Here is a 27,400-nt window from a genome sequence, read left to right as displayed (position 1 = left end):
ATGATCAATATTATCGAATAATTTCATACATTTGTGGGATCTTTGTATTCTAAAGTAATATCTGTAAAGGAAAAACGATCTTTTTTGTAACACAGATTTTTGATGTGCAATATTAAACTAGCAAGACCCTGAAAATGTTGGGTACCTTTACAGAGGGACAAAATAGACATTACCCAAGTTTATCAATGTGCTAAATTTAACTTAACTGCATACTGGGGTAGAGTGTCACTTATATTACTCTTGCTTTTACCTGAAACATGATCAAGCTTTAGCGCATTCTGAGTATATGAAATACAAGAATCAAATGAATGGACAACAGATAAAGGATCCCTTTGCAGGTCAACTCTGAAGAAAAAAAGTCTTCAAAAACACTGAAGAAAAGTATTACATAATACTGTAGGATAGTTTCCCTGCTACCAGTCGGGTGCAAACACAAGTGAGCAGTGTACAGGGATGATATAGGGTAAGTGTTAGCAAGGTGTGTACTCTAGTGGGGGGTAGTCAGTAACAACAAAATGTATAGCAATAACATCTTCTATCCGAATGATTTATAACATCATTTTCTCCTGCTAACTATTTATCTGGTTGGAAAGGAAGCTCAAGAAAAGACTGATCACCTGCAAAATAACAGAATAAAAATACAACCAGATTAAGTTTTACTTTTATTGCAAAAACATTTTGTATTTTTTATTTTGTACATGTGGTTTGCTAATGTGTTTAAATGAAGAAATTCCATTATTCTATTGTTCCTTCTTAAATTAGCTGGTATCTTACAATAAAAATTATACCAAAAATTTCAGCCTTAGAGGTGTATTTTACGTTAAAACTCCAACCTTCCCCCCACACAAATAGTTTACAATACTAACTCAGTATTTACAAACGGTATGAGTGCAATCAATGCAAAATTATACATATTAACAACTTTAGTAATTTGTACAAGAAACCACGGTAACGGAACCAAAGAAAATTATGAGGATGATGGTTCACAAATTAGGAAAACAGATTTTCTATGTCAAAGAACAATCTATAAATACATTATCTGGAAGAGTGCAGTTTCTGTAACTTTCTCAAATTAACAAGTTTATTAATCCTTATCAAAAAGATATCTTTTGTCACAAATAACTGGGTTTAACTGAGGAAACGTCTTCAGAAAGAGCACAGTACCTGGAAGACGCACACAGCGGTTTGTATAACACTCAATTGTGACTCCTGTTACAGAAGACAAACTACAGCATTTCTTAGAGAACATATGAGGAAGGTGAGGTACTTGACACTCAAGATACAGGCATTATATCTATCTGTAGTCCAATGAAAGTACCGAGTGTGTTTTAAATGACAAAGGTCAAGTGCTGCCTACATTTTAAGCAGATATATCAAATGTTTCCTTGTTTTGCTTCTATGGGAAACGTGTAATAAGTTAAGAGTTTAACAAACTACAAGTCAGAACATATCATTGTAAACATCCTTGCGCCATAATCATGACAAGATGGATTGGTGTTACGGCATTTGTGGGGTTACAAACAACAACTTGTCCCAGATAAGCCTGAATTTAGATTATAATGTAAAGACACAAGAGGCCTGCCAAGTGCTGGAATTGCTTTGTTTTATCCAAGCAACCTAAACAAAAGTGTGGATAAACAGTTGCTGAGTTGCACATTCTACGAAAATGTATTCCAAGTAGCTGTCTGCCTAAAGTGCGCAAAAGAATTGGCAAAACTAACGGCGAATATATTATATTTGCCCGTTTTATATTGAGCTCTACTACACGCTCCTCTTGAAGTATATTTTATTAATTAAAATGAGCTCCAGAAGGTAAGCTGCAATGGAATTTGTGTGCTTATGGGTTGAATTGCAAATTTTTGGTATTCACAAGTACCATTAAAACAACTGACCTGCCTGGTAGGTTTTTAAAAAGTACTTTGCTTATATTTCAGGACATTTATTTCAGCTAATCGATACCATTCTTAAGAAAATTAAATGCTGATCACTGAAGTGCACCAACTATGTGCTTTGGCTATGCCACCTAAGCAACACAAAGTGACATATCAAGTACTTCAAAGCTATATAAAATCTCAGAATGAACTACAAATTTTATTTGAAACCGGTTATTTGACACAAGAAAAATCCACTTCAAGTATAATATAAATAGATGCATTGCAATTAAAATTACCTCTTGAGCAGGCAGCGCCTAATGCAGTATGAAAAATGTTTATAGGTATTTTGGGGATTGCACATATAACCTGCATATCAGTAGAACATAGAAGCAGGAGGGTACAGGATATAATGAAATGGAAAAAAATATAAGCCCAAGGTTTAAGATGTAGGAAAACTGTAGTTTCACAATTTAGCATGTGTGTTTAGTTTTGCTTGAACAAGTCCAGAAATAGCGTTTTGTTTATTATGAAGGAAATACATTGAAACTGAATCTTTAGCATTAGTAATTTATGTAAGGCTAACAGGGTTTTTACCAACATTTCAGCACTTCATGTAATGATTACACAGCTTTGGAAAATATTGAAACAGATTAAAGTACTTTTCATCAAAAATACATTAGACATTTTCTTGAATATGTACACTTGAACCCCCGCACAACTAAACACCTCCTTATATCATATTTACAAGTGCAAAACTTGGCTGTTTACCTGGCTATTTACAGAATATGAAAATGTAGCCTTTATATCTATTGCAGAATATCATAATTCTCATAGCACTGGATTAGCCATTGAAATATTTTACTTTTTTAATCTATGGGTTTCAATGGGTACAGAGCAGATATGCCACAAGGAATACCAAAGGGGCTTTTGTCTTCATAACAGATATGAGACATTACAGTTTGCCAATTTTCCCTTAAAATCTGTAAAAACAGAGAATCTAGTAATTCTAGCACGTGTATGCATTGCATTCAACTGGTTGTTGGTAAATGCTATAACAAACCTTTAAAACATTACAAATAGTAAGCAAGCTGATATATTAAGATTGATCTTCAAAACAAGTCATTTGCATTCTTTAATACATGAACTTATGACACTTCATCTGAGAGCAACTGAAGCTGAAATGCCCAATATGCTACATTGCTCACATTTCTGCTAATAATGCTTAGTAACGTTTTTCAGATTGAAGTTCAAAAGTAAGGTCTGACAGCAGTATATGATCTATTATATTTTACTGCATTTAAAGTTCATCACATGATTTCAAAACAATCAATTCCTCATAATCTAAGAGAATATTGTGCTACCCTTTGAGTAATCAACATGATCATTAATTGAGTTGTGTGTGAATTGAAGTTAAGCAAAATTCAAACTCTAATTTGTCTAGTCCAAATGAGTTTCTAGAATAGATTAACCTTAACTTGTCTGAGGTAATGTGTATATCATCTACTTAACAAATAAAAAAAGTACCACAACGTTAAAAAATTATTTTAACTTGGGATACAAAAACTAGTAATAGAGAAAATATCCAAAGAAATTACATTACAACAGAAGAAATAATGTACAGATAATCTTTACAATATGTACACAAATTTATACAAGTCTATTAACAAGACACAGCAGATTTTTCTGAACTTGTGTTTAGGAAGGTGAGGAAATGTCTTAAAGATTGTAGCATGCACTTCTCCAAGACTACATTTGGAAAGATCATTACAAGCTAACTGAAATGTAGGACTCTAAAGGATGACAGTTTAGCCATACTTTACAAATAAACAAAATTAGCAATTTGAAACAAAAGCCAGTTATGGTGAATATAAAGACATTATGAAATAGGGAGCAAGGGTAAAGATTACTGTGCATCTGTGTATTAGGTTTTAGGGATGTATACTGAAGCACATGTGAATCCTGAAAGTCAACAAATGTCTGTTTAAGAATGATTTCTCTTAGGACTATGGAAAAGAAAGTTACAAAAAGGTACAAGAAGAAGCAGAGTAGCATATGAGGGGAAAAGTACCAAGGACATGCGCAGGCCATCAATCTTAGCAAAAAGACATTTCAAAGAGCATTATGCTCATAGGAACCAAGTCATTCATTCATAAATAAAGTTTACTCTCGTCAGTGCAACAGGGAAGAGAAACCAGTAAACCCAACCACCCTCACATTTGGAACACAGAATACGGCTTAAATAGTTTCAGCCACATCTAAATTGAATCTATTAAAATACTGTGTAAAATAGTCTTTCTACTTATAGTTGCACTGGTAATAGATGTAATTACCAAAATCACCAAAAATACGTATAGCTACTGTGTAACACAGTGTTGGACATTGTTTAATTCACATATACGTACTGTGGACTATTCAGTAACTTAGGAAAATATTTAGATTTGATCAAATTCCTGGAACCACTAAAATTCACATCGTGCCTTAGGGTTAACCATTAGACAACCAGCAAATACATATAAACATTTTTAACTTGCTCCAGAGCCTAACCACAAATATATATATATACACACACACGTCATGGGAGCTGCCGAACGTGATAGGTATTAAAGTATTGATACAAATAAGAAGTATGGACATGGTGAGGGCCTCATGACTCCACTTTGAGTTGAACTGCCTAAAGAAGAAAAGGGCTCCCTTCCTCACAAGTGCAACACATTTTGTTCAGATTTCCAAGGCCGCAGATCAGAGATGCTTACCCAGCAATTGACTAAACACAGGTTACCTGCCACCTTATTACCCAGACAGGTGCCACTACTTGGTCATCTTCACATAATGGGCGTTTAGTGTATGTGATCAAAAGACATGAGTAGGGAATGTCACACAAGCTCCAATCCAAGCCCCACTCTTACAGAAATATGTGCCCAGCTATAAGCATTGCTCTGCTTCTGATCAATGGTGATCATTATGGAGCAAGCACAAACGAAAACGAAATCTAATATAGCAGGGAGACAGAGTCCTGTATGTTTGTACAGTGATTATCTACCTCTAAAACTACATGTGATGCCCAAAGTTATAGCAAGCCTAAACAAGCAAACACATTCAATCTTTGATCTTGTTCTTTTACATTATTTCGTATTGGTTCCCTGCTATCTCTCTCATGGGACTATTGATCATCTTACAGAAAGGAGAACTGCATCAACAGATCCTATTGATGATCAGTGGGATGAAATAATAATGTTCACTACAAGCTATGGCTAGGCTTAAAGACTCTTAAAATGGGAATGTTTTAGATTTTCTCAATACTGAGAAAGAAGCAAAACATTAAGAATTGGAAGTGATACAACAGCCATTGCTTACTTTTATATCTAGTTAGCTTTTGCGATGCATAATTTTGCTAAATATTCTTTAAATATTTCCCACTTCTACATCAACTAATAAGTATTACAGTAGGGAGAATCCTTGAAGATATGAATAATAATGTACTTCCATGTAATTATACACAAATACGTAGTGAGCAAACACAAGAAACAGGTAGTAAGTGTTCGAAACAGGTTACTTTTACCAGTAAACATCTGCCTACGATGTTATCATCCTCTATGAAAAGTATAGCTGAATTGCAATTCTGTAGGACTTTTAGCTGCTTCTTTAACCCCCTCCTCAAAGATGTTCTGTTGGAGGTATCTGCCAATTACAAAAGGTATATTCTGAAAACGCTAGTATACCTGCCCCTTTTTAAAGCTTGTAGACAAGAGAACCAAGGACACAATTGGAAGAAGATTATTGTTTGCTGTAGAGATATTTGGCAATGCGACGACATAGTAAAACAATTTTCAAAAGTTCAAAATGTTACTCTTCTATTTTTAAAAACACCGTACTGTTTAGTTACAACTAACATACGAAATTAAATACAGCGAGGAACAGTAAAACTGATTTCCGCTTTCCACAGTAAATCATAACTACTGCTACTGTTTTAACAATGGCAACGGAGTTATTATTTTAAATAATTAATGTATGCTTGCATGAAAAGGGCCTAAAGGTACACTCTGTAAATCTCTATACTACATAGATAGTTGGTGCATAGCTTTCTTTTGCAGGGCTAAAATCAAAAAGAATGCGTAACAAACAAAACAAAATATATATATCCATATACTGGTAAGGGTTTGTGGATCTGATTTTGAGGGAAATGCTTTGAAAGTAACATTTTCAAAATTATCGTAACAGCTGTTATAGTTTCCTTTGGAACATCTTCACTCTATAACATTGTGTAAAAAAAAAAAAATCTCCGGGATTAGAAATTGCCCCATTTAAGAAATTTGAAACAAATAATGCATTCCTTACACAATCTGTAAAGTGTCCCTCTGCACTATCTACTTGCCAAAACAACAGGCATATATTAAAGGGAGATAATACATTAAGAGGTAATTAATAGTTACTTTCAGAAAGTAAACTAGGGCATGGGATTACTGGATACCAATAATTAAGGCTGAACACGCATCAAGGATGTTGCAGAAATAACGGTCTGAAAAGCTATGGATACCTATCCTTCAATTATACTGGTCTCTGTAAAAACAACCTCTGCTTCATAAGAAAAGATAGAACAATCTTTCAAAAATAAATACCAATGTAAAGCACTGAACTCCAACAAAAAATCAACCTAAAGTCTAATTCAAGGTGATCAGCCCAATGCTCTTTGAGGAGTGAAATACACATTTCTAGTGGTAGTCACTAGGCAGGGAATAAAATGTGTTGCTCAAACAAGCTGAAACAAGCAAACGACAGGGCCAATACCCAAAGGTTTACCAAAGCCAAATTATCAATTCTTCAGTTATATGATAATTCTTTAGGAATTTTGTTTTTATCCTTTCAAGAAGAGCAGGTGTCAGATAAGCAAACAGTGTAGCTTAAACCTTTTTCCTAAAATGATCATTCGATCAAACGGAGGGTTCGAAATAAAATTTTTATTTCATAAATTAATACTAAATTATGCAACAAGTAGGTGGGGGAGAAATTTTAAAGAGCATCATTTTAAAGTAACATTCATATGGGTTTGGAAGCTTTCCTTTAATGTTTGATTCAGAATATGTCCTAAGCACAAGGCCTTAGTGTTCACTTATTTACTGAGACAAGATCCTTAAAATGCCAGAATTCTCCCCCTGCCCCCCGAAAAAAACTTCAGCAGCTCTTATTGTGTGTGATTGTTGGCGTCACAGTTTCAATTAAACATTCCACAGAGATTAAAAGTTTAAGTAATTTAGCAAAAGAGTCAAAACTTAAATGTGGCTTTAAGTAGATGTTTCAGATGCAGTCACATGGCATATCGATTACAGTTGAAGGTCAGTTGTTTAGAAAACTACTTGCGAGGTAAACATGAGGCAATGAGTGCCACGCAAAACACTCCCAAAAAGTGTGTGACTAGATTTATTCCCTAGTCTTCGCAAATAAAAGCTAATACTGGCCTTTAGAGCATCGAGATTTGTGTTAAAAGGCTCAACTATCACCTCCCATGTAGGGCATGAAGTACGTTTGCAAAGATTTGCTTAATCAGCATCAGAATGGTGTGAGAGGTTACAAAGGTCTGTAGGGAAAATATGGAACTGCAATATCCTTCAATTAGTTTCTTTCCATGAATATGAAATACGTGGTTGTGAGAATCGCGGGAACTCAAGGAGATGGCACAGTGAACATCAAAAACAACTCAACTACCCTCCATCCTTATTTCTGCACAATGAACACACACACAGAAGACATTGCAATTAATAACTATCAACAATGTTTCATACTGAATTGACCACAATAGCCAAGTCTCGGCAACTAATTCATCCTTTTTCAAGGAGCAATGGTAGTGTACAAACAGATGTGTAGAGTCAAACTAACACGTGACTTATATGCACAGCTGTAAATCTTTCACGAAATGTTAAGGCTTGTTGAAGAAGGGTGAATATGTTTTAAAATGTTTCATATGCCAGGAATTGATTTCCAAAGGAGATTTCAAAAGCTGTGATAATCCGGAAGAGTTCATCGGAGTGCAATAAAATGCATATTAACCGTCAGAAAAACATACATTAACTGGCGACTATCTTGCACATTTAAACAATTAAAAAATATTAAGTAGACAAATTTGACGAAAACTGTCCCCACAAATTCTTCTGCTTATTACTGCACCAATACTATCAGAATAGTCAACCAAACAACATAATAGTATTCCACAAGCAAAGCGTGCCAAAGTATAACCCAAAATAAAGAAGAAAAATGTTTGACCAATATTTCTTTTGGTTTCAAGTCCAGTCCTGCAAATCTCATGTTTCTGCTCCGAGTCTGCTGTGATCACTACTCAAGTATTCTGCTGATTCTCTCTCGCTTGAAGATCTACGGTTCAAATCGAGCCATGGTACCAATGCACATTGCACTGTACATATCTCTTAGTACAATAATGGCACAAAACCTTACCACATAACTTATACATTTTGCAACAATAGCCCAGAGTTCTGTGCCTTTCATCTAGATTACATTATCAGGAATTATCATATAATTATGTGATGATTTGGTAAACAGCAGTACTGCACAGTGTAAGGCATGCCCACTTTTCGTCAATGAGGCCTGTGTACCAGTAAGGTGTTTTTACTGCTATAGCAAATAGAGCAGACACAATGAAGAAGCAAAGGCACCTATGCACAGCTCAATGGTCTCACGGTTTCAAAACGTAACTGGAGTATACAAGTGTGTATTTAGCAGAAAGATGAAACAATTTATAGTACACGGCACAGCACGGTAGAAGCGCTTAGGAACATACAAATCCTTAGTTTAAGGCTGATTCTACTCTGGCACAGGTCATCATCAAAGGACTTCATTGCTATTTGAATGCTCTGGTGTCCTACTTCTGAGCTTATTGGTTGTATCCCCGTAGAAGAGGCAACATCTCTTCAAATCAAAAAAAGAACTTAAAATACCGCATTTGACACCCACAGTGTAGCAGTCATTATCAATAAGACGGATGTCCACTGTTATGTAGGTCTTGGCAGTAGATAACTATTTGTCTAGTGTACATTTCTATACAAATGTCTTAAATTATTGGTTTACGCCTGAATTGCGCTATAACTGTTGCATAGTTTGCACAATAACTGGAAGAAATCCCTTAAGTTTAAGCAACACCGGCTTGATGTCAGTCCGCTATTATAGTATAAAGTTTTGGAACCTTAACACTGACACCTATATGTGAGACTTCCAGACTCTTTCTTTAGTAAGCACCTTAATTTGTTCAGATAAGAATCACATTCAGGATGTTAAACATTAACTTCATCTGTAAATATTTTTGGGCTATATAAACATATTCTGGTAGCAGAATGTTCCAATAGTGGAGCCGAGTGTGGATTCCACTGCAGCAGAAAGCACCTCCTGGAGAGAAACCTGAGTGTTGTTCATTCTAGATACCACTTTGAGATTTTTATTCTGACCAACATTCAAAAGATGAGTTAAAGGTTACAGGGCCTGCGGAAAATGGCCTGACACATTTTTCAAACAAAAAGAGAGGACAAGACATTGAAAATTGGTACTCTTGACAGAGGAAAAGAACCTGGAGCAATTACATGATGTCATACTTCAGTCATGCACCCCCGGAAAAAGGTTAGCTTAAGGAAGATGAAAAATGTCTCAAGTTTTTCCAGTCTTTTTGATCAGGAACTCTAAAATATTTTTCCCCTAGGCATAATTGTGTTTAAAACCCTACAGATAGTCCAGATCACTAATCATATACATGTTCCTGGTTGTGCGGAGGGATGGTGCTTTCTGTTCCGTGCTCCTCCAGACTTTTCTTTGTAGGTTATGGGCATTTGCTGTGAAATGTCCACCAAAGCACTTGCTACAGCAAGACCTGAAACAGTAAACAGTAAACAAAGAATTAAGAACAATAATTATTATTAAGGGGCATTTATAGAGCGCCTGGTTACGCAGAATGCAAGTCCCCGCGCTGAACTGAATTAAGAACTGAACTGAACTGAATTAAGAACAATAATAATTTTCAGTAAGAGAAACAAGTTACTTACCTGAACACTGTGGTTCTCTAGTATTGATATCTTTCATTGATTCACATGCTTGAATCTTCCCCATTGTCATGGTGGGAGTCCCACAGTAACAGCAATAGAAAAGCAATGCTAATAATAAAGGCCTTAGAAAACCAACTGAAAACAATATATTGTTAACCTACTGACTGTTTTAAAGCATCCAAACTTCAGCCACTCAGAACAAAGACCCAGAAGCACTCTTCCCCTGCAGAGCACCATACCTCAAATTTCGAGCATGAGCGTAATGCCTGGAGGATAAAGGGTGACCTAATGGTGAGCCTGAAAGGGAAAGGTTTCATATGAATCTATGAAAGATATCAATACTGGAGAACTGCAGTGTAAAGGCAAGTAACTTGTTTTTTCCCTAGTATTATATCTTTCAAAGATTCACATGCTTGAATCAGAGTAGCAAGCAGTATCAAATGTGTTTAGGAGGTGGGTTAAGCGAACCTTCCCACTATGAAACCCGTACAACCTTACATATGATACTGGTGAAAGAATGTTTTCCCAAGAACCAATGTTTTATAACCGCATACATTAGACTCTTAAAATATTGCATTTGAACATCTTCAAAACTTCTAATCATATATGAAGACCTAGACATTTAGATAAAAGAGACAGAGAGAGGAAAAAGAAATTTGAAAAATGTATCTGGTTATAAAAGACAAACTTGCATACCTTATGAAAACAGGTGACAAAAAGCGGCTTGTCCAAGTGCCACATGAGCCTTGTGCCATGGATCCAGGCAGTAGTGGATCGTTAAGAATAGACATTAACCCATGTGGCTGCCCTAGATATGTCAGGGAGTAAAACCCCCGCAAACAGCCGAAAAAGCTGCTACTTTTCGTGTGGAATACCCCATCACTTTAGTTGACAGTGGCCTTCCTGCTTTTTCATGCAGAATGTGATGACTGCAGCAACACAACATCCTATGATGGCTCGCGGAAAAGCGTACCCATATCTGCCTGACCAGTTCATCCATATCGCATTGCCTTCGGACTGTGGGTGTGGGAACCTGGCGGTGAAGGCGGGGCAATTTGCGTTTTCGTGGCTGGCAAACAGATCTATGTGTGGATGCCCCCACCTCTTGAAGAATGGCTGAAGAACTTGTGGATGTAGTTCCCATTCGTGAATTTGTTGTGTCTGCCGACTTAACAGATCTGCTATCTGATTGTGGACTCCTGCAATGTGCTCCGCCAGCAGACGTATGTTTTGAGTAATGGGCCATCCCCAATTGTTCTGTGCAAGTTGGGACAGTTGCAGAGAGTGTCCCCCCCCCCCTGTTTTTGTATATAGTACATGGCTGTCATATTGTCCGTCCGGATTAAGACAGCTTTGTTTTGTACTTGAAAAGTCTTGAGTGCTAGGAATATTGCTTGCAGCTCTAGGTGGTTGATATGGAACCTTTTCTGTTTTATGGTCCATTGTCCTCGAGTTGTGAGGGATGAGTCGGTTGTAAGCACTACTTGTGGAACAGGCTCTAAGAACGGCCGTCCCTTGGTCAGGTTTTTGGTGTTCCACCATTGCAGAGAGCAATATGTGCGGCTGTCCACCAACACCAGGTCTGTTAGTTGACATTGAGCTTAGTTCCACTGTTGTGCTAAGCACTCTTGTAGGGTACGCATCTGCAGTCTTGAGTGTGGTACTATGAAGATGCAAGATGCCATCATGCCTATTAGTCTCATGAACACCCTGGCTTGTAGAGACTGCTGGTGTTGAAACTTGGTGACTAAGGCTTGAATTCTCTGTATCCTGGCTGTACTGGGATACGCTAGAGCTGTGGACGTATTTAGTGTAGCTCCTAGATACTGATGTACATGCGAAGGCTGTATGTGCGAATTGGTGTAGTTTATTGTGTATCCTAAGTCGTGCAATGTTTGAATCGTTTGCTGTGTGTGCTGGACACACTGATTGAACGAGACATGTATCTGTTGTCTTCTAAGATGTGCTGCTACCACTGCTAGGCACTTTGTGAATACTCTTGGTGCCTTGGTAACCCCAAATGGAAGGATTTTGAATTGATAATGTTGTCCTTCTAGTACAAACCTTAGATACTTTCTGTGAGCAGGATGTATGGGGATATGGAAGTAAGAGTCCTTTAGATCTAGTGTTGTAAGGAAGTCGCCTAGTTGTAGTAGTGGAAGCACCGGTTGTAAAGTTAGCCTATGGAAATGATCTGATTGTATGTATTGATTGAGGGGCCTGAGGTAGATTATTGGTCTTAGTGTCCCGTCTTTTTTGGGAACTAGAAAAAATACAGCAAGTAAACCCCCATTCCCTGTTCTTCTAAAGGAACTATTTGAATAGCACCCTTCTGTAGAAGTGATAACACTTCTTGTCGAAGCAGAGTTAGATGGTCTGTTGACATTGGACGCTGTCTGGGAGGGATGTGTGGAGGGGTTGCAGTAAGTTCTAGGCAGTAGCCATGTTGGATAATCTGTCTTACCCACTTGTCTGTTGTAATTGAGTTCCAGACAGGCAGGAACTGTGTTAATCTGCCCCCAACAGGAGTGGTATGCTGTGGGAGAGCAGAGGGAATTCATTGCTTGGTGGTGGAAGAGGATCAATTGTTATTTTTACCGCGACCTCTTCCTTTGTTATTGTTTCCTCTATATCCTCCTCTAAAGTATCCTTTATTGGAGGAGGTTTGTGACTTAAATGATGATGTTGTGTCGGCTCCAGTAAGCTTGGAGACTCCTCTGTAGGAGGAGCGATGAAAAGAACCTCTATTTGGTGTAGACTGTAAAGCTCCCACAGACTTTGCCGTGTCAGTTTTAATCTTTTCCAGTATGTTGTCTACTTCAGGACCAAATAATTGGTTTTGATTGAAAGGCTGGTTTAAAATGGTAGTTTGTACCTCGTGTTTAAACCCTGAAATGCGTAGCCACGCATGTCTCCTAAGTATGACACTGGTGTTTATGTCTCTAGATGCTGTGTCAGTGGCATCTAGTGCACATTTTATTGAGGCATTAGATATTAGCTTGCCTTCTTGCATAAGGTCAGTTGCTTGATCTTTGTACTGATCTGGTAGATGTTGAAGTAGTTTTTCTAGTTGATCATAATGATCCCTATCATAACGAGAGAGGAGGGCTTGTGTAATTGTTATACGCCACATGTTTGCCGCTTGTGCAGCTACTCTTTTCCCTGATGCATCAATTACCTTTGATCATTTATCAGGTGGGGGTGCTTCTCCTGATGTTTGAGAATTGGCCCTTTTCCTAGCATTGAACACCACTGATGAATCTAGTGGAAGGTATCCTTTAATATAGACTGGGTCTGTAGGTGCTGGCCTATATTTCTTTTCAATTCTAGGATTTAAAATTCTCATGCGTACAGGATCTTTAAATACTTCTGGAGCATGCTTGATTACTCCCTTAATCATTGGAAGAATTTGAGCATTGGAAGAATTTGAGCAGTTCTCTGAGAGTGCTCAAAGGTGTCTAAGAGAAAATCCTCTTCAATATCGTCAGAATGCATAGACACTCCATGGTAAACAGCAGCCCTGTTTAACAGAAGACTAAAACTAATTGGGTCTTCTGGAGGGGAAGGCTTCAATGGGTATAAATGCGGTTCTGGAACGTCAGGCATATTCTGTGGATTTGGAAAATCATATATGGGTACCTCTGTTGGGTTTGAATAATCCCATATACCCTCATCTATGTGTATTAGCTAGGCACTTCCTCATCCTCCCCTCCTTTTAAGTTATATTCATCATCATTTTGCTGTGAGGAATGTGATAATGGAGAATGTGCAGGAGATATATGAGGTGATATGTGAGGAGGTATAGGAGAAGGAGGAAGAAGAGGTATAGGAGAAGGAGGAAGAAGAGGTATAGGAGAGGAAGGGTGCATAGGAGATGTTGCACAGTCCTTCTTGGCAGGCACCACATGAGTGGGTGGTGCATCTGTTGGCCTCTTCTTGAGAGGTGTAGTGCCCACATGACATGTGTTTGGGTCTATATAGATCTTCTTTGGTTGAGGATCTGGTGTAAAAAGTTCCTCCTTTTCTACAACCTTCCTGGGCTTCGATTTCTTCGGCTCCGGTGGAGGTTGTGGTTTTTCTTTAGCATTGGGAGGTGTTGTAACGTCCCGTGGCCAAGTTTTCGGTGCCGAAGGTGTTGTTTTTGGCTTCGTAGGCATGTTCGAGGGTTTGGGCACCTCAGAATCAGGCTTCTTTGTCTTCGGCACCGAAGATGTGGATGTGGACGGCTTCGGAGCTGGTGCTTCTTTCCGTTTCAGTACCGGTACGTCTATCTTTCGGTGCCGGTACGATTCTTGGTTTCGGTACTGAAGGGTCTTTTGGCTTCGGCGCCGAGGTGTCTTTATGTTTCGGTGCCGACGGGAGAGGTTTACTCGGTGTCGAGGCACTAGAAGGCTTTGTTGGTTTCTTCGGAGCCGGGCTCGATGGCGGGGCTGTCTAGTGGATTTTCGGTCTCGACTGGGCCCTTTGGGCGGAGGCTGACCTTTGCCTTCGCTTTGGGCACAGTATGTGGTGCAAGGGCAGTAGTACTCACGCGCTGACCTGATGGAATGGAGTCATCTGAGTCGTCTGCCTCTGATACGATCTGGAGATCAGGAGAGTCTTCTTTGGGAACAAAGGGAACCTTTTAGTCGAAGAAATCCTCTGGTGCTGGGGCTGATCTCCTCATCTCGTGTCGACGGGCACTCAGATCCCGGATGGTTTTCTTCGATCGGAAGGACACACAGGCTGTGCAGGTCGACTCGTCGTGTTACGGTGATAGGCAGAGGTTACAGACCTCGTGGTGATCGCAATGTGGGAATTTTGCCTGACATTTCGGGCATTTCTTGAACGGAGTTCTTTCCATGTGGTGTAGGCCGCACGGTGTCGATAGGCCTAACAGCCCACTTTGATGACCGGAATGAAAAATATGTAGTCGAAAAGCTTTGCCTTCGATGTCGAAGGTAGTTTATTGAAGTTTTTTAAAGTTCTGCGCTTCGAAGTTGCTGAACATTTTTTTTCTGGCTGGAGCGGGGAAACTTTCATCCGAACCTAGCGGCGGAAAAAAACTATCTAAGGATGGAGTCGATGCCCATGCGCACTGTTGTCCAAGGGAGGAGTCACCTCTCTCATGAATACAAAGACTTCTTCCAAGACAACAACAACCTGCAATCATCCTAGCCCTGTCTTTGACGTAGAGGAGAAGGTGGTTGTTGATGTTCTAGTTGTTGACGCGGCAGTGGTAACTGACGTCAAGGCTGACTATCGTTGATGCTCTCGATAACAAAGCTGCTGCCGACGGATCCTTAGACAGGAACATTTTTAGAGTCCTTGGCTCCATGAAGGCTGTTACAGGAACTGAAGGAGCAGATAGAGATCTTCTGGGGAGGAAGATGCTCCAGGAGGATCCTTGTTACTCGACCGCCCAGTACTTGGATGGGAGTTCGCCCTCTTTGGAACTTTGGCAGATTTATTTATTTGATTTATTTAAGATATTTATAAAGCGCAGCTATCTCCTTACAGGCATCCTGGCGCTGTGGCTTCGAGAAGTGGCAGCACGAAAAGTGGCAGAGAGGTGTCCAGCAGGTTAAGCCTTCGGGAACAGACAGGTTTTGACACGTTTCCTAAAAGGGAGAAGTTCCTCCGTTTGACGGATCTCCAAGGGCAGACTGTTCCAGAGTTTAGCAGCAACTCCGAAAGATCTGCCCCCGGCCCTAGCCTTCTTAAATCTAGGCACTCTCACCAAACAAAGCAGTTGCTGAGCAAAGTGCTCTGGTTGGGGTGTACCAAGCTAATTTGGCTTGCAAAGACCTGGGCCCAAGTCCATGCAGGGCTTTGAAGACAAGGCAGAGGGATTTAAAGGACACTCGCTGCCTAAGCGGGAGCCAGTGGAGTTCAGCCAGCGCCGCTGAGGCCACAGACCTTCTAGGCCAGCCAAGAGCCAGTTTGGCGGCAGCGGACTGAACTCTTTGAAGTCTGTCTAACAGCAGACCTGGTGACTCGAGCAGGAGCGCGTTGCAATAGTCAAGGCGGCTTAAGATGGTACACCTGACTACCAAAGCCCGGGCCTGTAGGGGAAGTAGCGGTAGGATCTTTCGAAGGGACCTGATAAGGGCAAAACAACTGGACACCGTTTTCGCAACCTGCGCTTCCATGCTCAATTTGTTATCCAGCATAACGCCCAGATTGCGAACACTAGTGACCGGCTGAGTTTTTGTCACTGATTCTGGAGGCCAGAATTTATCCGGGAAAGGGCGAGGGATCCGACTTCCAGCACAGAACAATACCTCAGTTTTGCTAGCGTTGAACTGCAGTGAGTTGTTATGTAGCCAGCCAGCTGTATCTCGCAGACAATCGTGAAAAGTCTCCAGGGGGATCGATTCCTCACCCTCCCAAGATAAGAGGAGTTGAGTATCATCTGCGTAATTGATTGCATTAATCCGATGAGATTTTATCAACGTAATCAGGGGTTTCAGATAAACGTTAAATAAGATCGGGCTGACTGCCGAGCCTTGAGGCACCCCATGAGACACCGGAGAAAAAGCAGATTGAAACGGAGAAACAGATACAGCAGAGTCCTAATTCTATACACCTTTTAGAGGTTGCATGTCCTTTTTCCTTGTCAGAATCAGAGTGTGACTGAGCCTTCTTCTTTATCTGGAGCCAGGGTAGTAGTCTGGCCTGCCTGTCTTTTAGAGTCTTTGCAGAAAAAGTACACCAGTACTTATATTCTTTTGGCTTGTGTTGGGGCCACTGGCAGTATAAACACTCTTTGTGGAGATCTGAATAAAGACTGAATTTCCCACAAGATTTGCAGAACCTAAAACGGTTTTTTCTGGACTTAGACTTGAGAAGTAATATCTCACATTGTAACGCAGAAGTAGCTGGAGGTTCAAAAGTCACCAAATAGCTGAGAGGGCAAAGGGCCAAAGCTGACTGAGCAGAGCTCAGGGAGACTCCCCATCACATAATGTACGGCAAGAAATCTGAGGTATGGTGGCTCTGCAGGGGAAGAGTGCTTCAGGGTCCCTACTCTGACTGGCTGAAGTTTGGATGCTTTAAAACACTGTCAATAGATTAACAATTTCTATCGTGTTCAAAGGGTTTTCTAAAGCCTAATTATTAGCATATCTTTTCTATTACTCTTAGCGTAGGATTCCCACAATGACGGGAGAGATTAAAGCATGTGAATTTATAAACTATATAATACTGGAGATAATATTTCATTCAAGTCACATGTTTAAAACCCCTTCCTTAGCAGTGTAGCATTTGATTAAGTGAATCTCTAAATGGCAAGTAATAACTGGATGCACAGCACTGCCACAGAAATCAACTTGCATGCTATCCCCGAGAGACCAACAACAAGCACTTACCATATTTAACACTGTTTCAGACAGCGTAAGCAATGAAGTGCTGGTAATGTGACTTACTCCTTGCATTAACTCAAAGGGAATCTTTCTCATCAGGGTATCTGACTGCAGACAGTTGTGTCAGTAAGGCTGCACTCTAAACAGGTCAAATTGGTGATAGTGGAACACCCAGGTAAAAAGACCAAAAGTTCACTTTATATGTTCATATTGAGGGAAAGACCAATAGGGTACACAGTGGACGGGTAAGAGAAAACCAGATTCTCCCAGCCATTGTGTACAAAGTTACTCTCAACTGTGAGGGAACTGAAGAAAGTGGCTCTGGGACAGCAGGACATGTACATGAAAGAATGTGTTCTCCAAGACCAAGGACACCATCTATCTATTCACCAGGATCTAAGGCAGAATAAATCTGGGTCAACATCTTGAACGTGCCATTCAGAATAAAGGTATTCATAAGTCAAAGGTCCATTTATTTATTTACAGAGATTTTCTATAGAGCTTTTACACCAGGTAGTATTAGAGCGATGCAATATATATCAAAAATGACATTTAGTGAGATAATATATAGACAAATATTTCAAACATCAGAATAATCAAGAATGGGGGGTGGATATGGTTGTAGTGAGAGAGGTACGAGTAAGTAGGTAGATGATGTCAATATAGTGACTAGTTCCTAAACATCTGAGAAGGGAAGCAAACTGACAATTTGAAGAAGAAGTGATAATCAAATGCATTTTATCTAGTCTAGTACTGGCCTGAGTCCTTTTTTTGGGCACAAAAAGTTTCAGGACTAATACCCCCTGCACTTCTATGCTTCCTTTGACCAGCAGATTTGAAGTTACTGGGACAGGATGGAGACATGATCTTCCACATTCAGAACACACACATGTAGAACATGAGGGGCAAACTGCTATAAAAAGGAGGGAATAAGAGTGCCAAACAACCTCCAGCGCCCATTGGTTTCAGGTAATTGCACGCCAGTCAAACAAGTAAATGTGAATTCTGTCCCCTACCAGCCATACATGATCAAGGCAGAATGAATCAAAGCAGCTTGGTAACAGTCAAAGTAGGCAAGAAGGACTACTACCTCTTGTGAGGGCTACACCTTGGTTGCCATCCCATCCTCTGGAGCTGGAAACGCAGGCTGTGCTGCTTGTTGTACAGGTTGCGAGGGCGCTGCGTCTGATATTGCTGATGGAACTGATGTGCCAATATTGACAAACACAGAGAGAAGGACATAGCACAGATTTCTTTAAGGTACAGTATCTGAGAGGTCAAATGGCATACCCGTAATGGAGAAATCCAGTTGTGTGCATTTAGACATGACACTTGATCATTATACTAGCGACCATGGCATGACTCACACAGACCCTTGAGTCCACGGCAGCTCTTAAGATATACTTAGAGGCTTCCTATTCATCTTGGATTGGGTTGCCTGTCTGACGGTGTAATAGTGAATGTGCTGTTATTCACTTTGCTGATGGAGACTTGAACTACCAAGTATTAGGGGAATCAGATGCTGGCACTGGGGCGGGCCTAGCCACCAAACTAAATAGATGTGAGGGCCAACATCAGTGTAATTATGGGGGAAGTAAATCATCAGCCTTCTAATTATTATGTATAAAATTTTGAAGTCTAAGGATAACAAAATCTCATCAGAACAAGGCATTCAGCCAATAATAGTACTGGCATTGAAGGTGAGGCTGCCCAGGCTGACATAGGCTTTAAGATGGAAACAGGGGCCGAGTTCAGCTCTGCAGTAGGCAGGTCGTGAGCTGAGGTCTGCAAAGGTGTGGTTGGTACCGAAGAGGCCTCTAACACAGGAATGAAGGATTGGACCTGCACTGGTAAGAGTTTAAGCAGAGGTGCTTTGTGGTCAATGGTCATCAGTGCAAGGCCCATCATGTCTGATGGGCTTCTATAACTCAATGGGAACATAATGTGCTCCAGAGGAAGCAAATGTCTTCCAAAACGTTTCAGCATGGCCTCCATGAAAGTCTCTATGTGCTGCCAGGTAGAAGACCGCCCAGAGAATTTGGTACACACAGGGACCAGCCTCGGAATCAGCAACAAGTCAGATTAAGGTAGTAGAGCTGGGTGCTTTGTTTGCCAAATGCATGCCTTCTAACTGGAGTGGGAATGTTGAGACAAGAACTGGTCCTGTTTCGACTTGTGATTGTAGTGAGACTGGTTTCTAGACTGTCTTAAGACCTACTGGAGGACGAGAACTTGAAATGGTACTTGGAACCAGAGATGAGGTAGCCAGCGAGAGTAGGAGAGGGTCTACTCTCTGAAGTGCAACCTGCCCAACTTCTTGTGTTTCAGAAGGACACTTATGCCTCCCACTCCCTGAAAGCCTTGGGTGAACTAGAAATAAATTGACGCAGGATAGGCAGACATCAAGTGGATCAGATACAAGCATCTAATTTCTGTAGCTGTGGCATATTTTAAAGCCTGTGGTCATTCGAGAAGGGAGAAACATTTTTCTAACCCGCGTCTGTTAAAAAAAAAACAATGAAAGAGTGTTGAGGAGCTGAGAAAGAAAGGAACTGACATCAGGGGGTGGTGCCTATAAGCAGCTCAGCGTCATCATTTCTGGAAGCAGTTTGATATCGCTGTTGCACGTGGTGCTGCTGCCTATTGGCAAATGGGAGCAATTTCTATGATTCAGCTATTGCGAACTTTTCAAACGTTAAGTTAGCCTGTCTGTCTTTGGTCCACAGTCACCATGCTATCTTTCGCAGAACTTGTGAAAGTGTCATTTTCATCTAAACATAAGTCTGACAAACTCCTTGATATCAACATATCAAGATTTAACAGTAGATATGGAAGGTAAACATTGGATGGTCCCTTTTGTCCTGACCACCTCTCTCTGGAATTCCCTCCCGCTCTTTCTTGGGATAATCCAGAATCACGCTCTCTTTAGAAAATCTCTCAAGACCTGGCTTTTTTCCATCTAACCCTCGTTTCTCATTTTAGGCGGTTGCAGCTCATATGTTTTCAGGGTATATTGCTGGGAAGCCCTATTTCGGGGCAGCTATGTGCTTTACAAACCATGTAACGTAACAAGAACATGTAGTGCAAGTTGATGTATTTTCATCTTGCTGGTTGCGACCGGATGCGGCTAGAATCTCGGAAAATCCACACAGGATACTGCAATGCATGCTCAAAGTTAGTGGTCCATATCCAATATAAAGCCTTGGAATGGAGTATTGAGTAATAGAGGCCTTTGCCACAGGTTATCCAGAGAGGTTGTGCCAGACTGTTGGAACATCCACACTTATGCCAGGAGTCAATCCAGTGAGGAGAAGAGCTGAGCCCAGCTGATAGTGGTTTTTGCTTCTGAGAACACCCTGGCTTCCTAGTTGAAGTCAGGTAAACACAGCAGATCCACTGAAAAGTTAGCTATTCCATGATCTATAGTGTAGCACACAGAAGTAGTGTTAGGAACATTCTACAACATGTAAGAACAGTTCATTTCATCTTGCTTCTATCAATAAGCACAAGTGGTTTAATTATATTCTGTGAAGGTATTCTTCATGTTCTGAGCAAGAGTATTAGACTGCTGTAAAACTCTTTAAAATAAACAGTGTAATGCTCGAGTGTGACCCGAGCCCTTTATGAGACTGTTAGTAACGCACAAGTTACTTACCTTCGGTAATGATATATCTGTAAGAAACAGAAGTTCGTGTTAGATTCCTTACCTTAGAATATCCCCCAGGCGTCAGGCTAGATCCGGAAAGTTTTGGTAGCAGTACCCCTGCGCGTCGGTAGGCGTCGTCTGCGGCTTCGCGTCCGTTGTTGGCGCCGGGATGACGTCGCCGGAGTTCTTAGACACTGACCTCACGCGCTGACGTCAGTTCTTATACACAGCTTTTCCGTGCCAGGAACGCAGAGTCATGATAAAAACAGACACTGGTGCCATAAAACTAGGGCCCTCAAAGGGATGTACCTTAACCCTAGATATCGGCTCGCAGAACGGGGAGGATGGGTGGGGTGGTAAGGAATCTAACACTAACTACTGTTTCTTACAGATATATCATTACCGAAGATAAGTAACTTGTGCATCTGAAAGAAACAGGTTAGTGTTAGATTCCTTACCTTAGAATAGATACCCCAGCAATACCAACCCCGGTGGTGGGTCTGCGAACCAATAATCATACCAGAGAGTCCTGGAGAACAGAACGGCCGAAAAAGCTGTCTCTCCGGACTTGACTGTCCAGGCAGTAGTGTCTAGCAAACGTGTGCAGCGAGGCCCACGTAGCTGCCTGACAGATGTCCTGCAAGGGGACTCCCCGATCCAGGGCAGTAGTAGCCGCCGTGGCCAGAGTGGAATGGGCCCTCAGCCCAACAGGAGGCTCCTTTTTAGCCAAAGAGTAACATACCTTGATGCACAACACGACCCACCGAGAGATGGTCCGTTTGTGCACCGCCGTCCCTTCTTAGAGCCCAAGTAACCAACAAAGAGCTGGTCGTCCACCCAGAACTGGCGTGTGCGGTCCAGATAGAATGAGAGCGCAGTTTTGGGTCCAGACGGTGGAGCCTCTCTTCCTCTTTCAAGGGATGCGGAGGCGGAAAGAAGGTGGGTAAGGTGATGGACTGCCCGATGTGGAAGGCTGCGACTACCTTGGGCAGGAAAGAGGGACGTGTTCTCAAGACAACCTTGTCCGGATGGACAGAAAGAGGTTTGGAAGAAAGAGCCTGGAGCTCACTCACTCTCCTCGCAGAGGTGATGGCAACCAGGAAGGCAGTCTTAAGAGTGAAAAGAGGAATAGGGCAATTGTGAAGTGGCTCGAAAGGAGCGCACATCAAATAAGTAAGAATAAGGTTCAAGTCCCACTGAGGCATCACAAAAGTAACAGGAGGAAACAAGTGAGTGATGCCCTTCAAGAATCTATTTACATCAGGGGACTTGAAAAGAGAAGGCTGATCAGGTAGCCTTAAAAAGGCTGAAATGGCAGAGAGGTAGCTCTTGATAGTGCCCAGAGCAAAGCCCTGCAGGGCAAGAGAAAGAAGAAAGCGGAGAACCTCTGAAAGGAGGGCAGAAAGAGGATACACAGACTTGACTGTGCACCATGCCACAAATTTGAGCCACCAGGGTCGCGCCCTGATGTTCCAGCCATTGCCAGAGGCACAGAGCCTCCTAACACAGGGTCCACGACCCCACCCCGCCCTGTTTGTTGAAGTACCACATGGCGGTGGTGTTGTCCGTGAACACCTGCACTGCACTCCACCGGACAGAGGGGAGGAATGCTTTCAGTGCAAGTCAAATCGCCCGCAGTACCAGAAGGTTGATGTGGAGCCGGGACTCCGCCGGAGACCAGAGGCCTCTGATCTCCGCCTCTCCCATATGGCCCCCCCAGCCCAGGAGGGACGCATCCGTCATGACTACGTGCTCCGGTTGGGGTAGGGAGAGGGATCAGCCGCTGACCCAATCGCGGTCTGTGAGCCACCACTGCAACTGTCTGGCAGTGCCCTCTGAGATCAGGACGTGGTCGGACAGGTTGCCCTGCTGCTGGGCCCACTGAAACTTCAGGTTCCACTGCAGAGCCCGCATCCGCCACCGGACGTGATGCACCAGAAGGATGCAGGAGGCCATCAGTCCCAAAGGCCGCCGCGTTAACCTCACCGAGACTCGGGATAAAGGCTGAAAGATTGAAATCAGAGCCTGAATATCCATAATCCGCTGTTCGGGAGGATAAACCCAAAACCGCGACGAGTCCAGAACCGCTCCGATGAAGAGGAGCTTCTGAGAGGGACACAGGTGTGACTTCGGCACATTGATGGAGAACCCCAGCAGGTGCAGGAGGTCGGCCGTAGTCTGGAGGTGGCTGACGACTGTCTGGGGCGAGCCACCCTTCAACAACCAGTCGTCGAGATAGGGGAAGACTGGCACCCCCAATCTACGCAGATGAGCTGCGACCACCACCATCACTTTCGTGAACATCCGAGGGGCGCTGGTAAGCCCGAAGTGGAGCACGGTAAATTGAAAGTGCTCGTGGCCTACCGTGAACGGCAGGTAGCGCCGGTGGGCCGGCAGGACGGGGATGTGAAAATGAGCGTCCTGCAAGACCAACACCAGCATCCAGTCTCCATGGTCTAGGGCAGCTAAGACCTGAGCCAAAGTCAGCATCTTGAACTTCTACTTCCGGAGGAAGCCGTTGATGTTCCGCAGGTCCAAGATAGGACGTAGGTTCCCTTTGTACTTCTTGGGAACCACAAAGTAGTGGGATTAACAACCACACCCTACTTCTGGCCCAGGAACGCGCTTGATGGCCCCCTTGGCCAAGAGGGCCGTAACTTCCTCTTGCAGAAGTTACAAGTGATCCCCCGACACGCGGTGGTATTGCGGTGGCATGGCTAGAGGTGTCCCCTCGAAGGGGGGGGGAGTAGCCCCTTCGGACGATTTGCAGCACCCACCTGTCTGATGTGATTGTGCGTCAGTGGAGGTGGTGATGACGAACCTTGCCCCCCACTGGCGTTGAATGGGCCTGAAAGCTCGGGCTAGGAAGGCTTTGAGGCAGATGCTTGGGGGGTGGATGTGGACTGGCCTCGCCGCTGTCCCCTGGCACGGCCACAGCGGTTACCACGTCCGCCGCCGCGCTGGATGTTAGTCTGCGGCCTGTGGCTTGCAGGACGTGAGGGGGCGCCCCTTCCTTGGCCACGAAAGGCAGAAGTTTGCTGGCGCTGGCCCGACAGGCCCAAGTACTTGTCTGTAGCCCTGGAGTCCTTGAATCGCTCAAGTGCACTGTCTGCCTTGTCGCCAAAGAGGCGACGGCCATCAAACAGCATGTCCATGAGGGAATTCTGGACATCAGCCGAAAAGTTGGCGGACCTCAGCAAGGCATGGCAGCGAACCGCCACCGTCGTGGAAATCGCCTTGCCCGAGTCCGTGGTATCCAGCCCACATCGGATAGAATACCGTTCTTCCGCAAGGGCTTGAGCGAGTTTGACCCGGGCCTCCTCCGGGCAACCTGGCAGCACTTCCGCGACCGTGTCCCACAGAGAGTGGTTATAACGGCCCAAAAGGTAAGCGGTTATGACCGACCACAACCCCAAACAGAGTTAGGAGAACAGCTTCTTTCCGAACTGCTCATACCTTTTGGAATCCCGATCAGGTGGAGCAGTCGGGAATGCGGTCTGGGAGTTAGAGGCCTGGATGACCAGGCTCTCGGGGTGGAGTGGGTGGACAGGAAGCTAGTGTCGCCCGGGGCCGGGCGGTGGTGCCTGGCCACGTTCCGATCTACAGGGGGACCTGTAGCGGGCCTGGACCAAGTACCCATCAGAACGTCAGTAAGGGCCTCATTAAACGGCAGTAGAGGCTCCGAAGACCTTGCCTGTGGTTTAAGGACCTCGGTGAGGAGGTTAGTCCTCACGGCCGCGACGGGGAGTTCAAGAGCCAAGGCCTTGGCCGCCTACGTCAGCACCACGCTGTAAGCAGCCCCCTCCTCTGTAGCCACGGTTGGAGGGGAGACAAAGCCAGTGTCTGGTGAAGTGTCCAAACCACTGCCTAGTCCTGATACGACTGGCACTCCTGTGCCAGAGGGTCCTTAGACCCCTACTAATCTCCCTCGCCTCCCATCTCCTGATACTCGGGTTCTAAGGATTGGTCCGGATCATAGAAGAATTGCTCTTCTCTCGGCGTCGAATGCGACGTCGAGCGACGCCAGTCCGATGCAGGAACCCGGACCAGGGACATCGTCCGGGGACGGCGTCGGGGGCGACACCCTGGGAGTCTGCGCCGGTGGAGGGGTCGTAAGGTCGACCAGCGGTGACCCGGATCCAGAACCGGATCCGGTGGTGCCATGCGGAGTCGGGACCAAAGTCGTAGGCGGCGCCGGGCCCGAAGCACCCGACGGCACCGGGGCCGAAGCACCTGGCCCGCTTGAGCTCCCAGTCGGGGCTGCGGGGCCCGAAGGCGCTACAGTGGGACCTGACGGAGGAGAGAGAGACCTCATGGCCAGGAGGAAGGCACCGATCTCCTCCGGCATCGTGTTCAGCCCAGGGACCGGGGGGTATGGAGCTTGCAACGGCGCATCGCGCGAGCGTAGTAGGAAGAGCGATGTCGTCTCCGCCTTCGTGGGCCTCTTACCGGAGGACTTTGAGCCCGACGAATGGTGTTGACTCGCCGAGCTTCGATGACTGTGGCCCCGCGACCGGTCCTTCGACCTTCTCCTCGACCTGGACCGTGAAAGGCATGGGCCGACTGCCTGAGTTTGAGGCGCTTACGGGACTGCTCCCGCCTAGCCTTCGACGTCAAGCCCCGGCAGTAGGGGCACGACTTGTCATCATGGTCGGCCCCAAGGCAATATAGGCACCGGCAATGGGGGTACAGGGCTTGAACCCAGGCATCCCTACCCGCACCGATAGTCTTACGACTCGAAAACAGGATCAATTTTCCGGATCTGCACTTGCTGGTGCGGAAAAAAGAACTGACGTCAGCACGCGAGGGCGGTGTCTAAGTACTCCGGCGACGTCATTCCGACGCCAACGACGCCGGACGCGGAGACGACACCTACCGACGCGCAGGGGTACTGCTACGCAAAAATTTTCGGATCCAGTCTGATGCCTGAGGGATATTCTAAGGGAAGGAATCTAACACTAACCTTCTCCCTTTCAGATCCTGAAAACACCACCTGTGCAGGAATGTGGGGCTGCAGTTAAAAAGGACTTCCTTCCTCAGTGATGGAGCAATAAACTAAGTCCTGGCATCCGTGGGTTAGGAACACAACCCCTGCAGACCAGGGATCTAGAACACATGACTTAACACAGTCAGGTGCCTGGGGAAATTCAAAAGGAGAGGAACTGTGGTTATAAGTATTCATCAGATGACTGACTTAGAAAGCATTAGGAGCAACGTGCCCGAGAAAATCAACCCCTGCCAAGCCATTCCTATGTTCAGGCTTTCAGCAGGAGAAGTTTTTGACTGTGGATTTACTGGCTGCTGCAATCCATTGTTTTGTAACCTATAAAAGTTCAGTGTTCTGCAATGCTATGTAATAAAAATACAACATTTTGAGTCCCCCCAGCAACCTATCACAGTGAGTCTCAGAAAGGTATTTCCATGTAAGACATATCATTTCCAACAGAATAACAGTCATCAATCCTGTATCTGGTGTGCGGTTTTTGGAAGCCCTTTGGATGTATGGTACCAAGCCACAAATGAGCACATATTCATAGACATATGTCCACATATATGTAGGTTTAGCAAACGGAAAAATTCTCACCAGACTGCCCGGGTGGTGGAATACCTCCAACTCCACGTGGCAACCGAACAAATATTGAAAGGACGGCAGCTCTGTTACCAAAACAGGGCTCCAGGGCTATGGGTTTCGGAACAGTCTGTAATAAAGAAGAAGGAAAAAAAGAGTAAATCTGAAAGGAATTTGTTACCACTTGAGGAATACTAGATTTGTATAAAATTAACTGTGGTAAGTGAACACATTTTAACAGCTACTTATTTGCAATACATTTTTTGGTATAGAATGGTCAACATTATTAACAATTTCCAAGAACAAAGAGGTTAGCAATTAATTCTGCAACTTCCACAGCTTTCTTATTCCACAATTGAACGAAATTGGGTTATTAGTCAAGTGGGAGTGATTACCTGCTTTGAGGAATAAACACAATCCTGGTGAACCCTAAAGGTCAATAAATTAAACTGAGATAAAGCCCCGGTAGCTATGGCACAGACAAGACATGCTTGACTTAGAGGACATTTGTACAGCACCAAAATAGTAATGAAGTTACAACACAATAAAAAACCCAAACCGAATAAGAAAAGTGAGTAAATATTAATAAATAAAACTCCATTAAGGGGAATCGGTGATATGACTTTTTAAAGTTATAAATAACAATAGTGCTGAATAGTGTTAGGAGCAAACCGTGGTCAAGTGGTCATGATAGACCTTGACAAAGGCGCAATTTGAATTTTGCGGAAGACTGTGATGGAAGCAGAGTCCGATACAAAAAACAATTTCAACCCAGTCGGAGGTTTTACCCTGCAAATGAGTTTTCAAAATGGAAGATCAAAATCTCCAGGGGGCTGGAGCTGAAGAGGGCTCCATGAGGTCAGATAGCCATTGGATTCTGTCTTGGTGAAGCCATTGGTTTTGTCAGGAAAATTTCAAGTGGCAGGAATTTG

At 43.4% G+C, this 27,400-nt stretch overlaps 1 protein-coding gene across 1 annotated transcript in view; it reads right to left on the bottom strand.

The window, feature by feature from the left end:
* Nucleotides 1–649: 649 nt before the first annotated feature.
* ATRN (attractin) overlaps nt 650–27,400 on the bottom strand; it is a 960,574-nt gene continuing 933,823 nt past the window's right edge. The window contains exons 28-29 of the mRNA XM_086964304.1: nt 26,484–26,598; nt 650–9,738 (exon numbers count right to left, since the gene is read on the bottom strand). Of these exons, the coding sequence (XP_086820430.1) occupies nt 9,614–9,738; nt 26,484–26,598 (240 nt within the window). The 3' untranslated portion in view covers nt 650–9,613. The remainder of the gene's footprint in view (nt 9,739–26,483; nt 26,599–27,400) is intronic.

The sequence above is a fragment of the Lissotriton vulgaris genome, chromosome 3_2 (assembly GCF_964263255.1).
Source record: "Lissotriton vulgaris chromosome 3_2, aLisVul1.2, whole genome shotgun sequence".
Taxonomy (NCBI): Eukaryota; Metazoa; Chordata; class Amphibia; order Caudata; family Salamandridae; genus Lissotriton; species Lissotriton vulgaris.
The sequence above is the reverse complement of the archived record's forward strand: the minus strand, read 5'-3'. Positions and strand labels throughout refer to the sequence as shown.